At 46.9% G+C, this 18,477-nt stretch overlaps 1 protein-coding gene across 3 annotated transcripts in view; it reads left to right on the top strand.

Annotated features, from left to right (window-relative positions):
* Nucleotides 1-18,269, top strand: part of LOC144725855 (uncharacterized) — a 34,265-nt gene extending 15,996 nt beyond the window's left edge. For all 3 annotated transcript variants that reach the window (XM_078604668.1, XM_078604669.1, XM_078604670.1), the window contains 14 exons: nucleotides 1,689-1,838; nucleotides 2,318-2,371; nucleotides 2,810-3,018; nucleotides 4,272-4,365; nucleotides 4,862-4,943; nucleotides 6,043-6,189; nucleotides 6,545-6,831; nucleotides 7,881-8,280; nucleotides 11,105-11,204; nucleotides 11,562-11,636; nucleotides 11,929-12,091; nucleotides 14,031-14,150; nucleotides 15,109-15,297; nucleotides 16,496-18,269. In XM_078604668.1, the coding sequence (XP_078460794.1) occupies nucleotides 1,689-1,838; nucleotides 2,318-2,371; nucleotides 2,810-3,018; nucleotides 4,272-4,365; nucleotides 4,862-4,943; nucleotides 6,043-6,189; nucleotides 6,545-6,831; nucleotides 7,881-8,280; nucleotides 11,105-11,204; nucleotides 11,562-11,636; nucleotides 11,929-12,091; nucleotides 14,031-14,150; nucleotides 15,109-15,297; nucleotides 16,496-16,663 (2,238 nt within the window). In that variant the 3' untranslated portion in view covers nucleotides 16,664-18,269. The remainder of the gene's footprint in view (nucleotides 1-1,688; nucleotides 1,839-2,317; nucleotides 2,372-2,809; nucleotides 3,019-4,271; nucleotides 4,366-4,861; nucleotides 4,944-6,042; nucleotides 6,190-6,544; nucleotides 6,832-7,880; nucleotides 8,281-11,104; nucleotides 11,205-11,561; nucleotides 11,637-11,928; nucleotides 12,092-14,030; nucleotides 14,151-15,108; nucleotides 15,298-16,495) is intronic.
* The last annotated feature ends 208 nt before the right edge of the window (nucleotides 18,270-18,477 follow it).

The following is an 18,477-nucleotide window of genomic DNA, read 5'->3' as shown; positions in this document are numbered from 1 at the left end:
CTGAGAGACCTAAATTAGAGTGGTGACAGTTGACTATTGACATGTAATGTGTAGATTACATAACATACTTCGTATTAGTGTCTGGTGGTGAATGTAACATGTTGTTTAAAAGATGAATGAAACATGTACAGGCAATGCTTCTTTGCACACTCTTCAGCTTTAGTTCAGTGTCTCTCATTGCCCATATGTCTGATTCATATCGCAGAGTAAGTCATATACAGCAATTAAAAAGTTGTTATTTAGGCACATCGGTATGTTGCTTTTCAGGTTTAAGTTTCAGATTTCCCAAAAAAAACCTCTGACTTTCACTCGCCCCATCTCTTATTTCGACCGTTTTGTTCCTGATCCGTATTCAAGTACTGAGAATCAGAACGGGAGGAATCTGATGAGCTATGGAGATATTTTTTTCACAGATATCCAGTATTGGTGGGTCAGCAAGTTAAAGCAGCAAACAATACAATAAATACTGCCCTATGTACACAAACCGTGTTGTTTTTCAGTCACCTCCGACGAACATCCTCGTTTTTTTTTTGGCAAACTCGTCTAACATGTTGTAGAGGATTTTATGTATAAACACCTTTTTATGATCTTATAACCAAATTGGACTTTATCCATCATCTACATGATCGATTATTGTCTTGTTCTGCAGTTTTATTACATCTCCTATTGAGTAGTTGGTTGCTTGGGGTGTAGCGAAAAGCACGTTTTACGATTATGAATATCGAATAACTCGTGATGTATTTGGCCGAATTTCTAAATCGAAGCAATTTTTTTTTTATTAACTGAGATGTCTCTGTTTCTCTCATTTAGTCTGTCCTCCTCACTCCGTGTCTCTCTGTCTCTGTCTGTCCCTCTCTGTGTCTCTTTGTCTCTCAGTTTCCTATCTCTCTCCCTCTGTCTGGCGTTGTCTTTCTGACTCCATTTTTTTATCTTTCTCTGCTTCTCGCTCACTACCTCTGCCCCCCCCCCCCCCGTCTCTATTTTTCTCCCTGTTTATGTGCCTAATCTCCCTTAGGCCATGCCATTTCACTCCAGTTTACATATTGAAGTGTCAGATTTATTTGTATCCATTTATGCCTTGCAAAATGTATTTGTGTGGCGATATTGAATAATTAGCATAACATTTTGCATGACAAAAATCCAATTTATGTACAACATTTAATACAGGAAATGTATGTGACCATACCTTGCATGCTAGGGTGTAAAATTGGAGCTGCTGGCCTGGAGATATGGATTCTCAGTTCACCAATACATTGCAAACAATCTCGGTGCCTTTTGAGAGTAATGGTGGGGATTGGCCCGTTCCGTTGTCAAGGCTCGGCAGTGGCGTTGTGCAGTCTGCCGGGCCGTGGTGTACACTTCCACCCGGCGTTGGGAAATTAGCACAGTCACCAGCACGCGTGTGGGCGTGCGATAAAGGGAAAAAGCCATCGCAGGGCGCATTTCCCGCAGCTGAGCACGACAGAAGCAGCACGTGCCGTACGCCCCCCCTCCCCCGCACGAACGCCGCTTGCGCGCATGTCCATTGATTTATGTGCCGCTTGAACAATTTGCAGTGGCGCGCAGGTACAGCACTAAGGCACTTGAAATGTGTGAGCTGCTGCGCTGCCCGTGCCTGCATGCCAATTAGATATGAACAGTGGCTGTGACTCACTTGCAGGCTGAGCAGCATCACAATGTGCCTTCAGGCTGAGCCGTGTCCTATGGACGAAGCCGAGGAGATCCTGGGCGGTCACCACATCAGCATGGTCACCCAGCTCAGCGAGCTGCCCGCCACCGAGCTGCTCTTCCATCCGCCGGACATGGAGGCCGCGTCGCAGGCGAATGCCCTGGAAGATGTGAGTGCGGCGGGGCGTCCATGGGAGCAGCCGTTCCTCCTCCCCATTTCTTGCCTGCTTGGCTTTGGCTTTAACCGTGGAAATGAGTTTGGATAACCATTGCACCCTTGTCATTGCATGCGGCGTTGTGCACTAGTTGATAATGGGATTGATTTTTGGATTTATGAAGGCTTCTTTAAAATGTTTTAATATTTCTGTAATTGTTTATGACATGGAGAGAGTTTGTTCTCTCAATTGATTTTGTTGAGAGGATATACCGTGTGCTGTGAGGTGTGCAGAGAAGCACTGGGCTGTTTGCGATGGTCGATGCTGGACAGTGGTCATTGTCTCCACAACTATTCACATTGAAAAGTCAATGTGCATGATGATGATAACATCTCAATGTGTCGCCCTTGCTATGCAAACTGCAACAGAAACCAGTTTCATTGCAGTACTGTGCACGATGAAAACATTTATTTTCATGCATTGCTTTTTCTCAGTTGCAAAACGCACATTCTGCAAAGGAAAGAGAAATATCAAGACTGATGCAAAAGGTAAACATTCATATTGAGATAATATATTTGATTGCACAAGTACAGAAGCCATTCAATGAATACCACCCCTGTGATAAATGTAGACGTTTTGTCACAAATGAGTCATCTGACCATGGTAAATGTAATCATTTGATGTGCAATTTAACATCAATATTCCTGTGCGGTCCTTCAGACAGAGATGCTGTGCCACATCACCTTGTTTTCTGGGCATATAGATGTAGTTTTTTTGCCATTCACATACACATTATGTAACTGAAAAGCATAAGTGTAACGAAATCAGCTGTGTGTCAGACTGACACAGTGGTGGCCATCGAGGCTTGTCACTTGCACTGAGTTGATTTGTATTTCGCTGCAAAACTCGGCGTGCCAGCACTCTCAAATCGAGGTCATCTGGAGGCCCGTGGGGCTACTGAAGTGACGCGTTCCCTTGTCGTTAAGATAAAAGAACTGGAGAAAGAGAAGCAGGAGTGGGGGCGGGAGAAGACGATGCTTCTCGGGACAATCCAGGACAATCGCGAGGAGGCAGGGCGGCTGCAGGGCCAGAGCCGAGATGCCGAGGAGTTCCTGAAGGAGAGCCGCTTGCGTTACGACGATCTGAGCTCCAAGTACACACACCTCGTCATGCTGCTGCCGCAGGAGCTGCTTGGGTATGAAGCGCAGCCTGGCAGTAACGGAGTTAAAAAGAGGGACCACGCTGCGGGTTTAATTGGGCACTCGTCAGCAAGGGGTGGGGGGGGTGTTAATTCTCGCAATAAGGATAAGGTTTTGTATTTATTGGGCGCTTAAATGACATGGCATCTCAAAGTGGCTTGCATAATAATTTTTTTACAGAAACGCATATTACAGTCTTAATGAAAAGTAACCCAAAAGCATTTATCTGGCTGTTGTACAGTCATGACGAATGCGTGAAGCAAGTACCATTAAAAAGCACATACTTTACATATCTAGCACATGCTAGTGAAACTTGGAGAGGTATACATTCCAGAAAATGCCCCGGGAATTGAGCCCAGACTTTATGTTATCCGGGTGGATGTGTTTCTATTGTATCGGAAAGGCATTCAGGATTTAAACTAATCCCATAGTAGCAAAAAGGCATTAACTGCTTTAAACTAATCCTTTAGACCTTTGTCTCCGGTATAGCACATTGTAGCCAAGTGGATCTGTTTTTTTAATGTCTGCTCTTTTAAAATGTTGCTTGTGAATAATGGGGACCCTTCGTGCGACTATTGGTATTTATCATAAGTTCAGTTTTTTTTCCGGCGTCGTTCATGCTATTTGCATCTGTGCTGTACAATACTTTTATGCATAATCACCTGAAAGGCTAAATCACGAACAAACAAATGAAGAAGTGGTATAAAAACAAAGGGTATAAACAACAACAAAAAGTTATTGCAACAGAGGTAAAGAAAAAAGATCTTAGAGGTAGGATTCTCTGCATGTAAAGTTTAGATAATGAGAACGAGGTATTTGTCGTACATTTCACGAGAAGCAACTTTGCTGTCTTAACAGGTGTGAATGTGAACCGGCATTGAAATCTGTATATCGCTCATTTAGCCCGACCGAGCACGTTTGGTGGATACCCCGATGACTGCTCGTGTTGACATGATGTGTTCATTTATTTTTCTGCGACATGTATATAACACGTCGTCGTATGTAGGTTGAACGTCTTTCGCACCGTACGTAGCCAACCGTACTAATCGCAGGTGCGGGAGAAGGTTCGACGAACTAAACACAAAAAGCAGTTCTCAGGAAATGAGAAGCGAAAATGCTTGCGATTGGAGGCAGATGAACGAAGCGGACAGATGCAAACTCCGTCTCCGATCTCTTCCCCCCGGGGCTGTTAGTTGCTTGTAACAACGCTTCTGCTTTGTGAGTTCAACCTTGCTCTTGTGGTTTTCAGCACACTGCCGGCATCGTTCAAGACGGCTATGGAGCAAACGAACAAAGAGCTCAAGGAGAGGCAAGAGCAGCAGATGCAGGGGCGCGTGGAGAAGGTAAAAGGGCCGCAACCGTGGAAATGAGTTTGGATAACCATTGTCCCAATTGTAGCCCAGAGGTCGCAACCGGGTACCCGATACCCGTACCCTACCCGATACCCGGCTACCCGTACCCGGCCGGGTACGGGTACCCGTTTGCGACCCTGGTGCGGCCGGGTACGGGTAGACCGTGAGTCACTGGTGAGTCACCGTTTGTCACTCATTTCCCAACGTCTTGTCTCTTCTCACAATTCAAGTTCCTAGAATCAAGCCACCCGCGCCTGCAACATGGCTTCATCCCAGAGGTCGCAATCAGGTACCCGATACCCGTACCCTACCCGTACCCGGCCGGGTGTACCCGGCCGGGTACGGGTACCCGTTTGTGACCCTGGTGCGGCCGGGTACGGGTACCGGTAAGGAATCAAAACCCGTTTGCGACCTCTGTTGTAGCCTCGGATTTCTTGTTTTGTTTGCGCGCGGTTGCGTTGAGTTGCGCTTTGTGTGCCTCCTGCAGATGGCAGCACTGCACCAGGCGAAGGCTGACTTCATGAAGCCTCCGGAGGTCTCCCGTGAGGCACGAGAAGCAGTCCCCAGTGGTGTGTGTGTTTTTTTTATTGCAGTTTATTTTTATGCTTCTGAGTGTCGTATTTAATGGCATTGCAAAGTGATATGTTTTTAAATTGAAAGTTACTTCCATGGTATTGGAAGAAAACAGCCTCTAATATTATACGTGCTTTGCAATGTGTTCTGTGCTTTTGCGTGCATATTATGCTAGCGTAATTTTTACCGACAGTATTTACCTGGCGTTTGATGCGACGTGATATGGCTTATGCTCCGGTATGTTAATGCAATCAAGAAGCGGTCACCACTCGTGCCTCGCAGCAAGAGGGGGCCTGGGTTATGATTCCCCTCTTGGCAGTACCCCCTAGAAAACGAGTCTTGACTCTTAAGTGAGGCTTTCTGGGCAAACTACCGTAAGAATGATACAACGTAATGAGATGTAACACTTTTTGGTTTAAACCTTAAGGGAAAAAAATGCCTGCTCCTAAGGAGACAACGTAATAAGATGTAACACTTTTTGGTTTAAACCTTAAGGGAAAAAAATGTTTGCTCCTGAGGAGATGATGATGACTGTGGCCGCCCACTCCGCGCTTGCGACCCTGGGCTCGCCACCCGGCGCGGCGCATGCCTCCATCGTACGTGCGCGCGTGCTGCATGCTGCCAGCGCGCGCTGCTATACTGGAAGCTGCGCTCGCTGCAGACTGCTTGCTCCGTGATTCCTTACAGCGGATCTCACCTTACACAGTACGCCTCGCCCTGCTAGGCCTCCACGGCAGCATCGGCTGCCAATGTTTTCATGTTTCAGCAGTCTCGTGAAACTGTGAGTGCTTTTTATGCGCGTGTGAGAACTTCTGCCGACGGTAATGAAACGTACCGTTGCCATGGACGGTCGTGTAAAAGGTGAGTGTGTTGTTTTGGATGGAAAGAGATTGAGAGATTGTCAATGACCTGACTAATAAATCGGCACTCTTGCAACTAATTAAGTATTTAGGCTGTGTTTAATATCAGTGGATGGACATTTGGTAAAAATACAGATCCCTGGTGTTATCTTGATTTAGTTACATAAGCAATGACACTGTATACTAAACTTTACAATATATACGCTATACACTATGCTTGTTGATTGTTTTACAGAAATTGGCATCTCTGATGTCAAGATTTCAGAGGTTTCTAACGTTGGTCAGAATGATATCCTACCATTGGTTCATGAAGAAGCTGTGAAAACCCAAGGAGAAAATAAGCAAGACACAGCTGGAGCTGTATCCATTGTTCCAGTCACAGGTACGACACTAAGCAAAGCTGCCATTGATTCAGATGCTATCTAGAAATTATATTCACAAAATAGTTTTTTATTCTAGTATCCTAAATGTTTCAATGAAGGTTTTCATTGAGGTATCCTAGTTTGCTTTGGGGGTGCGCTCTGCTCTATAGCAATGTTTTTTCAACCAGCGGCCCATGGGCCAGATGTGGCCTGTGCAGGCTGTTGCAGCTGCCCATTCAGCCATGGCCCACCAGGGCTTAGAGATACTGATTAGCGAGATGAGAGCAAGAGAAACGAGTGAGATAAACAGAACCGGAATCAAAAGGTACAGATTAGTACGCTTGGGGGTGTGTGTGTGTGTGGGATTGCATGCAGACTTCGATGACCTCGTGCCCCAGACACAACGTCTGGACAGCAGCGCTCACAAGTCCAAGGTGCAGCTCGTGTTGAATGCGAAGCGCAAGCAGCCAACACGTATGCTGCTGCGGGGCGCGACCCCGGAGGGCACGACCCCGGAGGGCGTGACCCTAGAGCGGGCCACCCCGGTGCGGGCGAACGCAGGGCACGCGACCCCGGAGAGCATGACCCCATTGCGGGTGACCCTGGAGGGCGCCACTCCGGAGCAGGTTGCCGGTCCCACGGAGGATGCAGACCTTCCAGCAGTGAGTGCACAGCCAACTCCGCTTTATTGCCGAGATTATGTGCCTGCTCAATAATTCATCCCGCTGCATGCATTTTTCTCCAGGAGTAACCATTAGCTTTATTTACAGTGTATATTGCTGTAATAGATCTGTGTGTTTTTTGGAACACTTATCATGTTCAAACCTATTGCTGAATCCATTTTGTTTAAAATGTTTTCACGTGAGCAATCAGATAATCGAATCGAAACGTATCAGGAATCGTCTTGATGAGAAATACCAGCGGCTTCCTTTGTGTTTAAAAAAAAAAATCAGTTTTAACTTCAAAGACATTGAAAAGGAATTAACTTTCGTGAAGAGAAGAGCTCATGGATCACAGAAAAAAACTACAGATAAGAGACATGTTGACTGTTAAGGACGGTATATAGATGGACTTGAACAGGACACTGCTAGAAAGTGAATATGGCTGACGGATGAGACTGATGTTGCAATGACAGCCAATGGAGGCCAAGCTAACACGGAGATGGAGCGATGGACATCGGCTTGGGTGCCGGAACGGGGATAGATTGTGGCATCGCAGGTTTGTGAAGGATGCAGATGTTGTGTGGAGGCCTTCATCTTGCAGTGGATAAAGCATAGCTGATTAATGACGTAACCACATGAGAACCCATTTAGTTTGGTCTCTTTTACAAGGGTGACCTGGGTCAACAAGTATGGTAGTGGTGCCCGAGTGGGGAGGGAGGGGGCTTGTTCTGCTAAGTACACAATATTTCTGAAACAGACATTGCCTGAAAAAAAAATATATAGATGGATGACATTTGCTAACATTATTTGGGTTTTGTTTGAAAACCAGGAGTTGGTGGTCATAAACTATAATTTGTAAACCAACTTGCCACACTTGTGTTTTAAACCGATTTCTCGAGTCACTATTGAATGTCGTTTCACAACAATCTGCATGTACAGCTGTTTTTTTCGTGGCAGCTGTCGACACGTTCCATTTCCTCACGATCGAATGGATCGCGTCGACGGCCGCCTTCGATAACATGAGCAACTAAAGCCCAGTTTCTCCGCAGAACGAGACCTTTGGCTCCGAGGCACGCGGGGAGACTGGCGGCGAGGATTCTGACATGCTCTCAGCAGTCATGGCGATCGGGATGTCGGCCTCGAACCTCGCCCAGCGTGAGGCACCAGAACCCACGGGCTCCCTCGAGCCTGGCCTGGCGCGGGCAACTGCTCCAGAAACAAACCCAGCTGCAGATGAGTTGGCAGGGGCAGAAGTGACGGCTGTGCCACGGTACACTCCCGCCCAGGCGCTCTCTTCTTTGCCCGTGTACACGCGTGTCATGGGGGAGCTGTCGGCTAAATCTGCCACTGCCGCCGATGCCTCGCAAGGCGGTGGAAAAACAACCGCAGCGGCAGCAGAGGCCAAGAATGGTGACACCACACCCCAGCAAAAGAAGAAAAAGTCAAAGGGTATGTATGTATGTTGGACTTGTTTCGCACCGTACGTAGCCAACCATGCTAATCGGAGGTGCGGGAAGGACTTGAGAGGAAAGTGTTATATATATATCTGTTGATTTCAATGTTCTCAAAAACTAAAATACTTCAGAGGACAGCAAGCGTTTTTTATAATGTAATATATATTTATTTAAATATCCATACTTGTACATTACTTAAAGAGCATGCCCTTTAACGAGTCATCGCATTCATGGCAGCATGCCACGGACACCCTTACCACCTCAGGGAATGTATTTTGCTGAGTGAAATTGTGTTGCTTGTCTTTTCTCCAATTCCAAATCATATGAGACAAATAATCCCTTCAGAAATGTGACAGAAACAATGCATCTGATGTGACAGGAGAGTTGCAGAAGATTATTATTATTATTTTCATAGACCTTATCCGCAAACATCCTTCCAGTGGCCTATTTATTATTTACACAATGGACATGCTTTCCAATACACTCTGCTATGAGATTGTTCATCGCATGACAGTCAAACTAACATTATAAAATTTCAGCGCTAGAATATAGCCGAATTAAGTACAAACCCAAATTCAATACGACGGTTTTGTCATTGTTGACTGGACTGAGGTCAGCAAATTGCCATGCTTGAGAACACCGTTTAAGCAACGGCGGCCATCCCTTATGAGAACTCAGGATCTCAGCGGTACCAACTAGCTCTCTGCTGAATAAAATTATAAAAAAGTTAATTAAAACAAGTAACTTAAAATTACTCTTTGGTTCTTTCGATAAAGTCACATAGAAAGAGAAAATAATAAGTAAAAAAGTATATAAAAAAAAAAATTATTCAATAATAATTATTACATTATTCTTTTCTCTTTCTATGTGACTTTACCGAAAGAACCAAAGAGTAATTCCTGCAGTCACGAAAGCGCCAAATCAAGTAACTTGAAAGCTCGCTCGGCTGGAGCGGTGAGATCACCTGGCGCTGATGTGGTCGTGCTTCTGCTGTGTGTGCTGCTGCTGTGTGTGCTGCTGCGTGTGCTGCTGCGTGTGCTGCTGCTGCATGTGCTGCGTGTGCTGCGTGTGCTTCTGATGCTGCTGCGTGCTGCTGCTGCTGTGTGTGCTGCTGCTGCGTGTGCTGCTGCGTGTGCTGCATGTGCTGCGTGTGCTGCGTGTGCTTCTGATGCTGCTGCGTGTGCTGCTGCTGTGTGTGCTGCTGCTGTGTGTGCTGCTGCGTGTGCTGCATGTGCTGCGTGTGCTGCGTGTGCTTCTGATGCTGCTGCGTGTGCTGCTGCTGTGTGTGCTGCTGTGTGTGCTGCTGCTGTGTGTGCTGCTGCGTGTGCTGCTGCTGCGTGTGCTGCATGTGCTGCGTGTGCTGCGTGTGCTTCTGATGCTGCTGCGTGTGCTGCTGCTGTGTGTGCTGCTGCGTGTGCTGCTGCTGCGTGTGCTGCTGCGTGCTGCTGCTGCGTGTGCTGCATGTGCTGCGTGTGCTGCGTGTGCTTCTGATGCTGCTGCGTGTGCTGCTGCGTGTGCTTCTGATGCTGCTGCGTGTGCTGCTGCTGTGTGTGCTGCTGTGTGTGCTGCTGCGTGTGCTGCTGTGTGTGCTGCTGCGTGCTGCTGCTGCGTGTGCTGCTGCTGCGTGCTGCTGCTGCTGCTGCTGTGTGCTGCTGCTGCTGCGTGTGCTGCTGCGTGCTGCTGCGTGTGCTGCTGCGTGTGCTGCTGCGTGCTGCTGCGTGTGCTGCTGCGTGTGCTGCTGCTGCTGCGTGCTGCTGCGTGTGCTGCTGCGTGTGCTGCTGCTGCTGCATGTGCTGCTGCGTGTGCTGCTGCATGTGCTGCTGCTGCTGTGTGTGCTGCTGCGTGTGCTGCTGCGTGTGCTGCTGCTGCTGCGTGCTGCTGCTGCGTGTGCTGCTGCGTGTGCTGCTGCTGCGTGTGCTGCTGCTGCTGCGTGCTGCTGCGTGTGCTGCTGCATGTGCTGCTGCTGCTGTGTGTGCTGCTGCGTGTGCTGCTGCGTGTGCTGCTGCTGCGTGTGCTGCTGCTGTGTGTGCTGCTGCTGCGTGTGCTGCTGCGTGTGCTGCTGCTGCTGCGTGCTGCTGCTGCGTGTGCTGCTGCGTGCTGCTGCGTGCTGCTGCTGCGTGTGCTGCTGCTGCTGCGTGCTGCTGCTGCGTGTGCTGCTGCGTGCTGCTGCGTGCTGCTGCTGCGTGTGCTGCTGCGTGCTGCTGCGTGCTGCTGCTGCGTGTGCTGCTGCGTGCTGCTGCGTGCTGCTGCTGCGTGTGCTGCTGCGTGTGCTGTTGCGTGTGCTGTTGCGTGTGCTGCTGCGTGTGCTGCTGCGTGTGCTGCTGCGTGTGCTGCTGCGTGTGCTGCTGCGTGTGCTGCTGCGTGTGCTGCTGCGTGTGCTGTTGCGTGTGCTGCTGCGTGTGCTGCTGCGTGTGCTGCTGCGTGTGCTGCTGCGTGTGCTGCTGCGTGTGCTGCTGCGTGTGCTGCTGCGTGTGCTGCTGCGTGCTGCTGCATGTGCTGCTGCTGCTGCGTGTGCTGCTGCGTGTGCTGCTGCTGCATGTGCTGCTGCTGCTGCGTGTGCTGCTGCGTGCTGCTGCTGCGTGCTGCTGCGTGTGCTGCTGCGTGTGCTGCTGCGTGTGCTGCTGCGTGTGCTGCTGCGTGCTGCTGCATGTGCTGCTGCTGCTGCGTGTGCTGCTGCGTGTGCTGCTGCGTGCTGCTGCGTGTGCTGCTGCTGCTGCATGTGCTGCTGCATGTGCTGCTGCGTGTGCTGCTGCTGCTGCGTGCTGCTGCTGTGTGTGCTGCTGCGTGTGCTGCGTGTGCTGCTGATGTTGCTCTGGCAGACGAGAGGAACAAGGATGGTGCCGCTAGCGAAGAAGGGCCCCTGCGCGTGGGTTCCCGCGAGCGCCTTTCCCTGGGGAAGGGGCCGCTCAAGTTCCTCGGGTGAGTCCGTGGCATTCCGTGTGGTGTTCCACTTCACAGTGCGCAAAGTCTATTGCAATGTAATAATAAATAACTAAAATAAATAACGTAACGTTGTAATTATTATCATAACAAGCTAATTTGTTGTGTTTTAATTTTTTTAAATCCTTATCTGGACGTAACATTGCGAACAGGAGTGTTATGCTTCGTCAAAATGTAAATTACAAGCGATGTTTTATTCTCTGTAGGTACACAACTTGTAAACATTTGTGGAAATGCACCAAGACTACATTTATGATAACATCTCCCAGTGCAGTGTGAATTGTGGTTCGTGCTCCCATCTCTCGTGTTGTCCTCGTATATTCTCTCGTGACTTAGGGCCCCACTGCGACGTTCCATGGGCAAAGGAAAGAAGTCTGAAAGACACCCCAACCGCTACTCTGCAGCGAGCAAGTGAGCATGCCAATAAACTACATTGGATTTTCAAGATTACAACAGGATAATATTACACAGTTGTGTGCCCTAACAAACAGAAGCTAATACATCAGCTAAAGTTTCCTCATATCGTCGGTCCGTGATGCGAGAAGAGTAACTCCCAAGTGATTCTGACGCAGAACACGTAACCCCTTTTCACTACCATTTCAGTTTTGACCCCGTGTCAAATGTGCCACTCTCCTCCTGTGACCTCTCACGGGGTGACCCCCTCTCACATGACCTCACCACCATCGCCCTGACCCCTGTGCAGAGACTCCCACGAGAGCCTCGGGGCGGGGAGCGCGACGTTGGAGCGCGAGCCGCAGCCGCCCGTCACCACCTCGTGCATGCGCATGCCCTGGAGCCGCCGTGGCTCCGGTTCTTCGGACGAGTTCACCGAGAGCAGCCCTGCCACCGCGGGGAGTCAGCAGAAGGTACCCACCCAGTCGTGGGCAAGCGCACAGCCTCCCCTGGGCGTGCCACAATGACTAAGGCCCCCACACTCATTGGTTCACTCTCCAGTGGCAGCATTCAACATGAACTAGTGTTTTTTTTGTGTGAAGATCATGGATGCGTTTTTCTCTAAGATTAATGTGGCCTAACCACATTTCCGAGTTATTATCATCTTGGGATACCTCTACTTTTATTATGTTTCATTCATCGTGTCATAGATTAATGCAGCACGATGTAGTCAAAGAGTTGTAGAGTCACTGGGTTAAAGCAGCAGGTCCTGCTAGATTGCAACAGCAGGCTGAGGCAAGGTAAAAGTGCAGCCTCTCCTACTCATCACTAAGGTGGGGGTTAGGGGGTGGGGGGGGTCACTGTGTCATAAATCCAAGGATGAGAGAATATGGATATGCATTCAATGTCTGGTATTGTACACCATTACTATGGACTTTTGTGAGACATTTAAATAATGCTTACACATGTGTCTTGTTTCATAGATTTTAGATATGTTTCTTTAAAGTTGTTGCCAGTTGCTTAAAAGTGATATTCATGTCTTACTATTAAGTTGTTTTGTACATTATGCAGTTAAACTGAGAGCTCAGGATGTACCGTTCTAAAATCCAAATTGACGTGGCCATGTTGGTTGTTTCGTTCAGACGACCTCAGCTCTCACGTCCTTCTTCAGACGTTCACTGAGGGTATAGTACACAGATGTCCGTGCGGTTGCTATACACTCGTGCATGCTCTGTGATGTGCATGGTCAGCTTGTACCATACTTTGGGGCATAAACAGACTCCGTTTATCAGCTCTGAAACCATTTTGGGATCGACTTATAGTTGGCCATTTAATGAGGCAGTTTTGACCAGCATGCAGTGCAATTCACATTCACCGTGGCTGCCTCCGGCAGCTGAAACCCAGAAATGGTTTGGCTGAAAATAAGCGGGGTCTAGTTACTGCTCTAACTTTAACTGTTACACCCTCTGGGCATGTCTCTCAATTTTGTATTTTTTGTGTGTGTACGTAAACACCGTTTGAGAAGCATTACAGGTTCTGTTGAATGTGGTTATTTCCCAACTGGCGGAAGGAGATCTGTGGTGGATCACATGCTTTTGTTGTGGAATTCCTAAACTCTTTGCTGACAAAGCAACAATAAATCACAGCCGTAACATGGACGTTGTTAGGCAAACAAAACCATGACCATTTCACGTCTTTCAAGCGTTTAAAAAGCTGTAGAGATATTTTCAATGTTTTAACTCTTACGCTCAATCAAAGATTACTCGCACTGATCTCGATGAGTGTCGATTAATCCTTTGTTGCTTAGGATTGCAACAAACCATATCGTGTGAGATACACATGTACAAACAGCAGGTAACATTTTAATCATCGCCCATTATTTTATATGTACTGTTTGTGCACATCGCCCCTGTCATACTGATCCCATGAGGATTGAATGTATAAGTGAAGTGGAATTGTAAGGTAACTTGGTTCATATTTAAATAATTTGCACTGCAGGGGTTTAATTTGGCTTCAGAGCTGCAAACCAAACTGCTTAATTAAAATACCACATGGCATGTATGTGGTCTTCTTGTTTTGAGAATCACAATATGTTACATTTATTCGAATATAATAAAAATAAATTGACAAGAGTTAATGTCAAATCTGGCCATCTATTAGGAAGGTGTGACAAGGCTGTGATCAAATTGTTTAGCTTTCTCTTTGGTGTTTGTGTTTGAATGCATCTGCATTGTGTAGAAGGGTGATGAGCTTGTAAAACATTGCAGGAGTCTCGTGCACTTTTTGCACAGAATTATACTCCTGGCCGTTTCCTTTTTATGTATCAAATGAAGTTGTGGATAGTGTAACCTGGATGAGGTGAGCACTGAACCTGTGTGGCTGGTGGGGGCGGCGGGGTTGCTTGCTCCGCAGAGGTCATCCGGCAGTGGCAGTTTCAGCCCCGGCAGTGGCGCATCGGAAGAGCTGCCCGGCATGATCACGGAGCCCAAGGCCACGGGCCACTCGCACACCTTCGTCCTTGCTGCCAGCCAGGTGCACACACACACGCACACACACACAAGCCTGTGCAACACAAGAGTACAGCACTTTCTAGATTTACATCGTCTCAAAGTGTCTTTCTTTCAAGGCTCTCTCTGTACAGAAACAGTGGCCGTATTTAATTCATAGGGACGGCAATCGGCTATAGCCAGAGGAAAATAAATTCAAGTCCTAATCCTGAATTTGAACCGGGATGCAGAGTCGACAGCGTGCATGACTTGGAGAAGGGAGTTCCAGACTAAGGGGAAGTAAACGAGAATCATCGACCTCCCACTTATTGAAGGTTGACTGGGGGCTTGAGCAGAGAACCTTGGTTGCTGACGCGTAGAGTGAATGGACGGGAGCCGAGTGAGAAGAGCGGGGAGAGGTAGGCGGGGAAGAGTCCATGGAGGATCTTGAAGATGGTGAGTTAGATCTGGGATTGGATTGGGAACCAGTGGAGGGATTGGTGTGTTTGTGTGAGGGTGTTTACAGGTGTGGGTGAGAAGACTAGCAGCAGCATTTTGGATCACCTGGAGTTCGGAGACTAGGGAATTGGGGAAGCCGCATAGGAGAGAGTTGCAATAGTTCAGTGAAGATGTGATGAAGGCACGGTTTAAGGTCTCAGCAGCAGCTGTGGTAAATAAATTACAGAGTCCTGCAGATTGTGATGTGTGGAGAAAGAATTAAAGCTTGTAATCAATGATAATTCCAAAGTTTTGGACTCTCTTCCACTGAGTAATGTCACAGGTTACGAGGTTTACACTCAAACTGGGTTCCTTGCTTTCTTTGCCAATTACAGAAAGTACTTATCTCTTTAGATACATTTACCTGCGGTTATAACCAATCCAAGCTGACACTGCATCAAGGCAGGATGTGAGACCGGACTGTTCCGTATTTGTGCTACCTTTACAATTATGAAGAGAGTGGACTGAATGCATCAACCTTGTGCCTAAACTCCTTTTGTCGTCAGCCTGGAGCCAAGGACGAGCCGTCCCCATCTCGGGGTCACCACTGGCAAAACCGTGAGGTGGTGGAGTGGACGTCACAGCAGGTGTGCCAGTGGCTCATGGTGCTGGGCATGCAGCAGTACACACAGCAGTTCGAGGACAAGAATGTGAGTGGGGAGGATCTCCTGCAGCTGGACATCAACAAGCTGAAGGTGTGCGGAGAAACATCACACCTGGCACGCGGAGTCACGAACGTAACGTTTGTTACGCGATTTTTTCGCGTTTGGAAGTCTAAAGGGGGCATGTATATCGGCGCAAGTGACATCGACCTCCTATTTTGAAATCCTTGCTCTCAGAGGGGCCTGCGCTTGTCATCAGCAGTGCTCGGCGGTGTTGCCAGAGACGCCCGTATCAGTGTCGGTAGTCGACTTCTCTTGGCATCTTCCACCACATCCGCCAACCAACGTTCAACGATTTTTAAAGATTATAGCGATTTTCTTATGGCGCGTGACTTAATAACATGATTAGACATATTCTTGGTTTTTTCGGTATAGTCACGTAGAAGGGAAACAATAAAATAAAATAAAAAAATATTGTTTTATATTTTTATTATTTTATTGTTTCCCTTCTACGTGACTTTACCGAAAGAACCAAGAATATGAATCTCTGCAGTCACGAAAGCTTTAAATCATGATTATGCATAATTACCATTGTCAGCTGTGATACATGTTGGACTTCTTTCGCACCATACATAGCCAAACCGTGCTGTGATGTATCCACTGCTGGATGAATGTGTGCAAAGAAGCGTAGAGAGAGGTTCATACTTCAAATTACACTTGGAGACAGGAAAGGACATGTAGATTGGAGAGCATACACAAGATAGAGACGTCACATTCGATAATTATTGCTCTTGCTCACCGATGACTTAAAAAAAAGCGATTATATGAAGATAAATTGTATTTTTTTTACTGAATTTGGCAAAAAGCCTAGGTGTGACAGAAACTAAATTAGCATTTTCACTATTGCCCAACTTATTTAAGGGTGCAATGAAACAGCTCCTACTAGTGTGCATAAGAGGTCACCTCTAGATATATCTCTGATATCAACTTCCGTGGGATATTTTCATATGTGTGTTAATGCACACCTCTGCAACCGTTCCGAAATTAACACATGTGGCATGACACGGACAGAACAGTTGTAATAAAATTGGGGAAATAGGACAAAACAACCCCCATTTGATTTGTGCGAAATATTGTCCTTCCATATTATTATGGGAATGTGACAGGATGCTCCATACGTTGTGCATGGATTTAATGGTTTCCGTAAAGAAAATACCTTCATGATCAATGCGCGATTCTGACTTGTTGTGTGTTAATCTGCATGGCAATGTGGGTTGTGAACGATCCCTAGGCTCTGGGCGTTACCGATGTAAGCGACCGAACCATTATCAAGAAGAAACTGAAGGATCTCAAGATGGCCATTGAGAAGGAGCGCAAGGCTCAAGATAAGCAAGCAAAACTGAAGGAAAAGTCAAGGAAGAAGGTTGACGGTATCCCGAGTGGCCAGTCGGATGCGTGAACAAAACCGAGAAATGCGTGTGCGTGTCACGTGCAAGGCACCGCACGGCCACGCTTTGAGGCCATTGGGCACAGCCACATGTAGTTAACCTCGTGTCTCCAGGTGCCCGGGAGTAGCCTTGTCCAGGGAGTGCCTTCATACCCGAGTTGCTGAAACGCCACCGTCTTCGAGCACAGTGGTGTCTTGTTGTTGTTCGGCCTTACAAAAGGTGTGCAGGTAGTTCCGTCAAACGAATGTGTAGTGTCTGCTCGACAGCTGAATTGTGAAACATAACATGGACCTCGTGGGCCCCTGAGCTAACAGGGAGACTGGCAGGGTACCTGATATAGCTTAGCTGTTTTCATTCTCATTGATGATTTTTTTTTTATATATGAGAGTGATTTGGGGGGAGGGGTTTTACTCGAATGATATTTTTTATTAATGTGGATTCCAAAAAAAAACTCAAGTCACTCCCTCCTGTAAATAGAGGCTCTACTTTAATGATCACTTGCTAATAATGAACTTTTTTCATATTTTAACTGTGGGACCAATGTAAACAATGAAGGAATGCACTTTTTAAAACAAATTAGGTGTGATTTCGTAATTACTACTGGCGTGTACTTTTTACAAGGAATATACCGTTGTCATTTTAACTGTGGGTGTGATACCTCCGCGCACTCTGCGCGTCGTCATCGCGCAGGGGGCAGAGGGGCCCCCCCGAGAGCAGAACAAGTAGATAAGTAAAGCAACTCGCTCGCCGTTGCGCGTCTGAGCGGTGATCAGTTAGGGCCAAACCGCCAAATGTTTGTACGTTTGCCAAGCGTTGAATGTGAACCACTGTTTATTACAGAGCACTACCGTTGCCGTCAAAACACTGGAAACTCTTAATTATGTAAGGTTGGTTTTATGCTCAAGCGTAATTTTGATCAACGCATTTAATGTATCCTTTTTAAACAATCGACACAGTATAGCGTTGGTTTTTTTTCGCTCGCCTTCACGATGCTGCTGTTATGCTGGGATAGATTTTAAACTGTTGGGATTTGAGAAATATCATGCAAGTGCACTGGTGTAGCTTGATCTGATGAGGGCTGTAATTATTTTATGGCTGCTTTTGTTGGGATTTTATTTTGTTGTGGATTTTGTTGTTAACAAAGGGTATATATTGTGGAAGCATTTTCTTTCATTAACCCGGATTATTGCGCTCTTTACTGTCCATTTATTCGAGCATTGATTGATTTAACTTCTGAGTTTAAATACATTCTGTGATGTTGACGCACAAAATTAGCCCGGCTGCTGCAATGACTTGCTAGCAAATACGGGTTTTCATCTAAAGCAGTTTTACTTTCAGTAGGTTTAGAAATACATTCGACATTGGATTTTTATAATTGTGGGATTACTACTGGAATATATTTTTTAATTTGTTACAATGCAGACAGGTTACATTCCATTTTTGAAAGTTATTTGGACAGGTGAAATTGCTTTTGTGACCTTATTTAGGAGCTTTGCTGGTATTTGACATTTTTTGTGTATCTTGTCATTGATTTTAGAAGATAAGAGTAGTTCATCTTAAAATGTGTAATATTTTCCACGAGTTGAGTAAAATAATAAATTGGTTAAATCAGCTGAATGTTTCTTTTTTTGTGAATATTTGTCTTTAATTCCACCTAAGCTCGAGGATTTGACTTAAAACAAATGCAGTGCTGTGTTTCATTGAAAGTTACAGCCAACTGGTTTTGAGCATGTCTGCTCAGCAGAGGGCGGTATACGCATTACGTGGTGAATCTTCTGAATATTCTTGGTTCTTTCGGTAAAGTCACGTGTTGCGATCGAAACGT

This window comes from Lampetra planeri, chromosome 2 (assembly GCF_965212315.1).
Source record: "Lampetra planeri chromosome 2, kcLamPlan1.2.h2, whole genome shotgun sequence".
Classification (NCBI taxonomy): Eukaryota; Metazoa; Chordata; class Hyperoartia; order Petromyzontiformes; family Petromyzontidae; genus Lampetra; species Lampetra planeri.
This window is presented reverse-complemented; position numbering and strand designations above follow the sequence as displayed.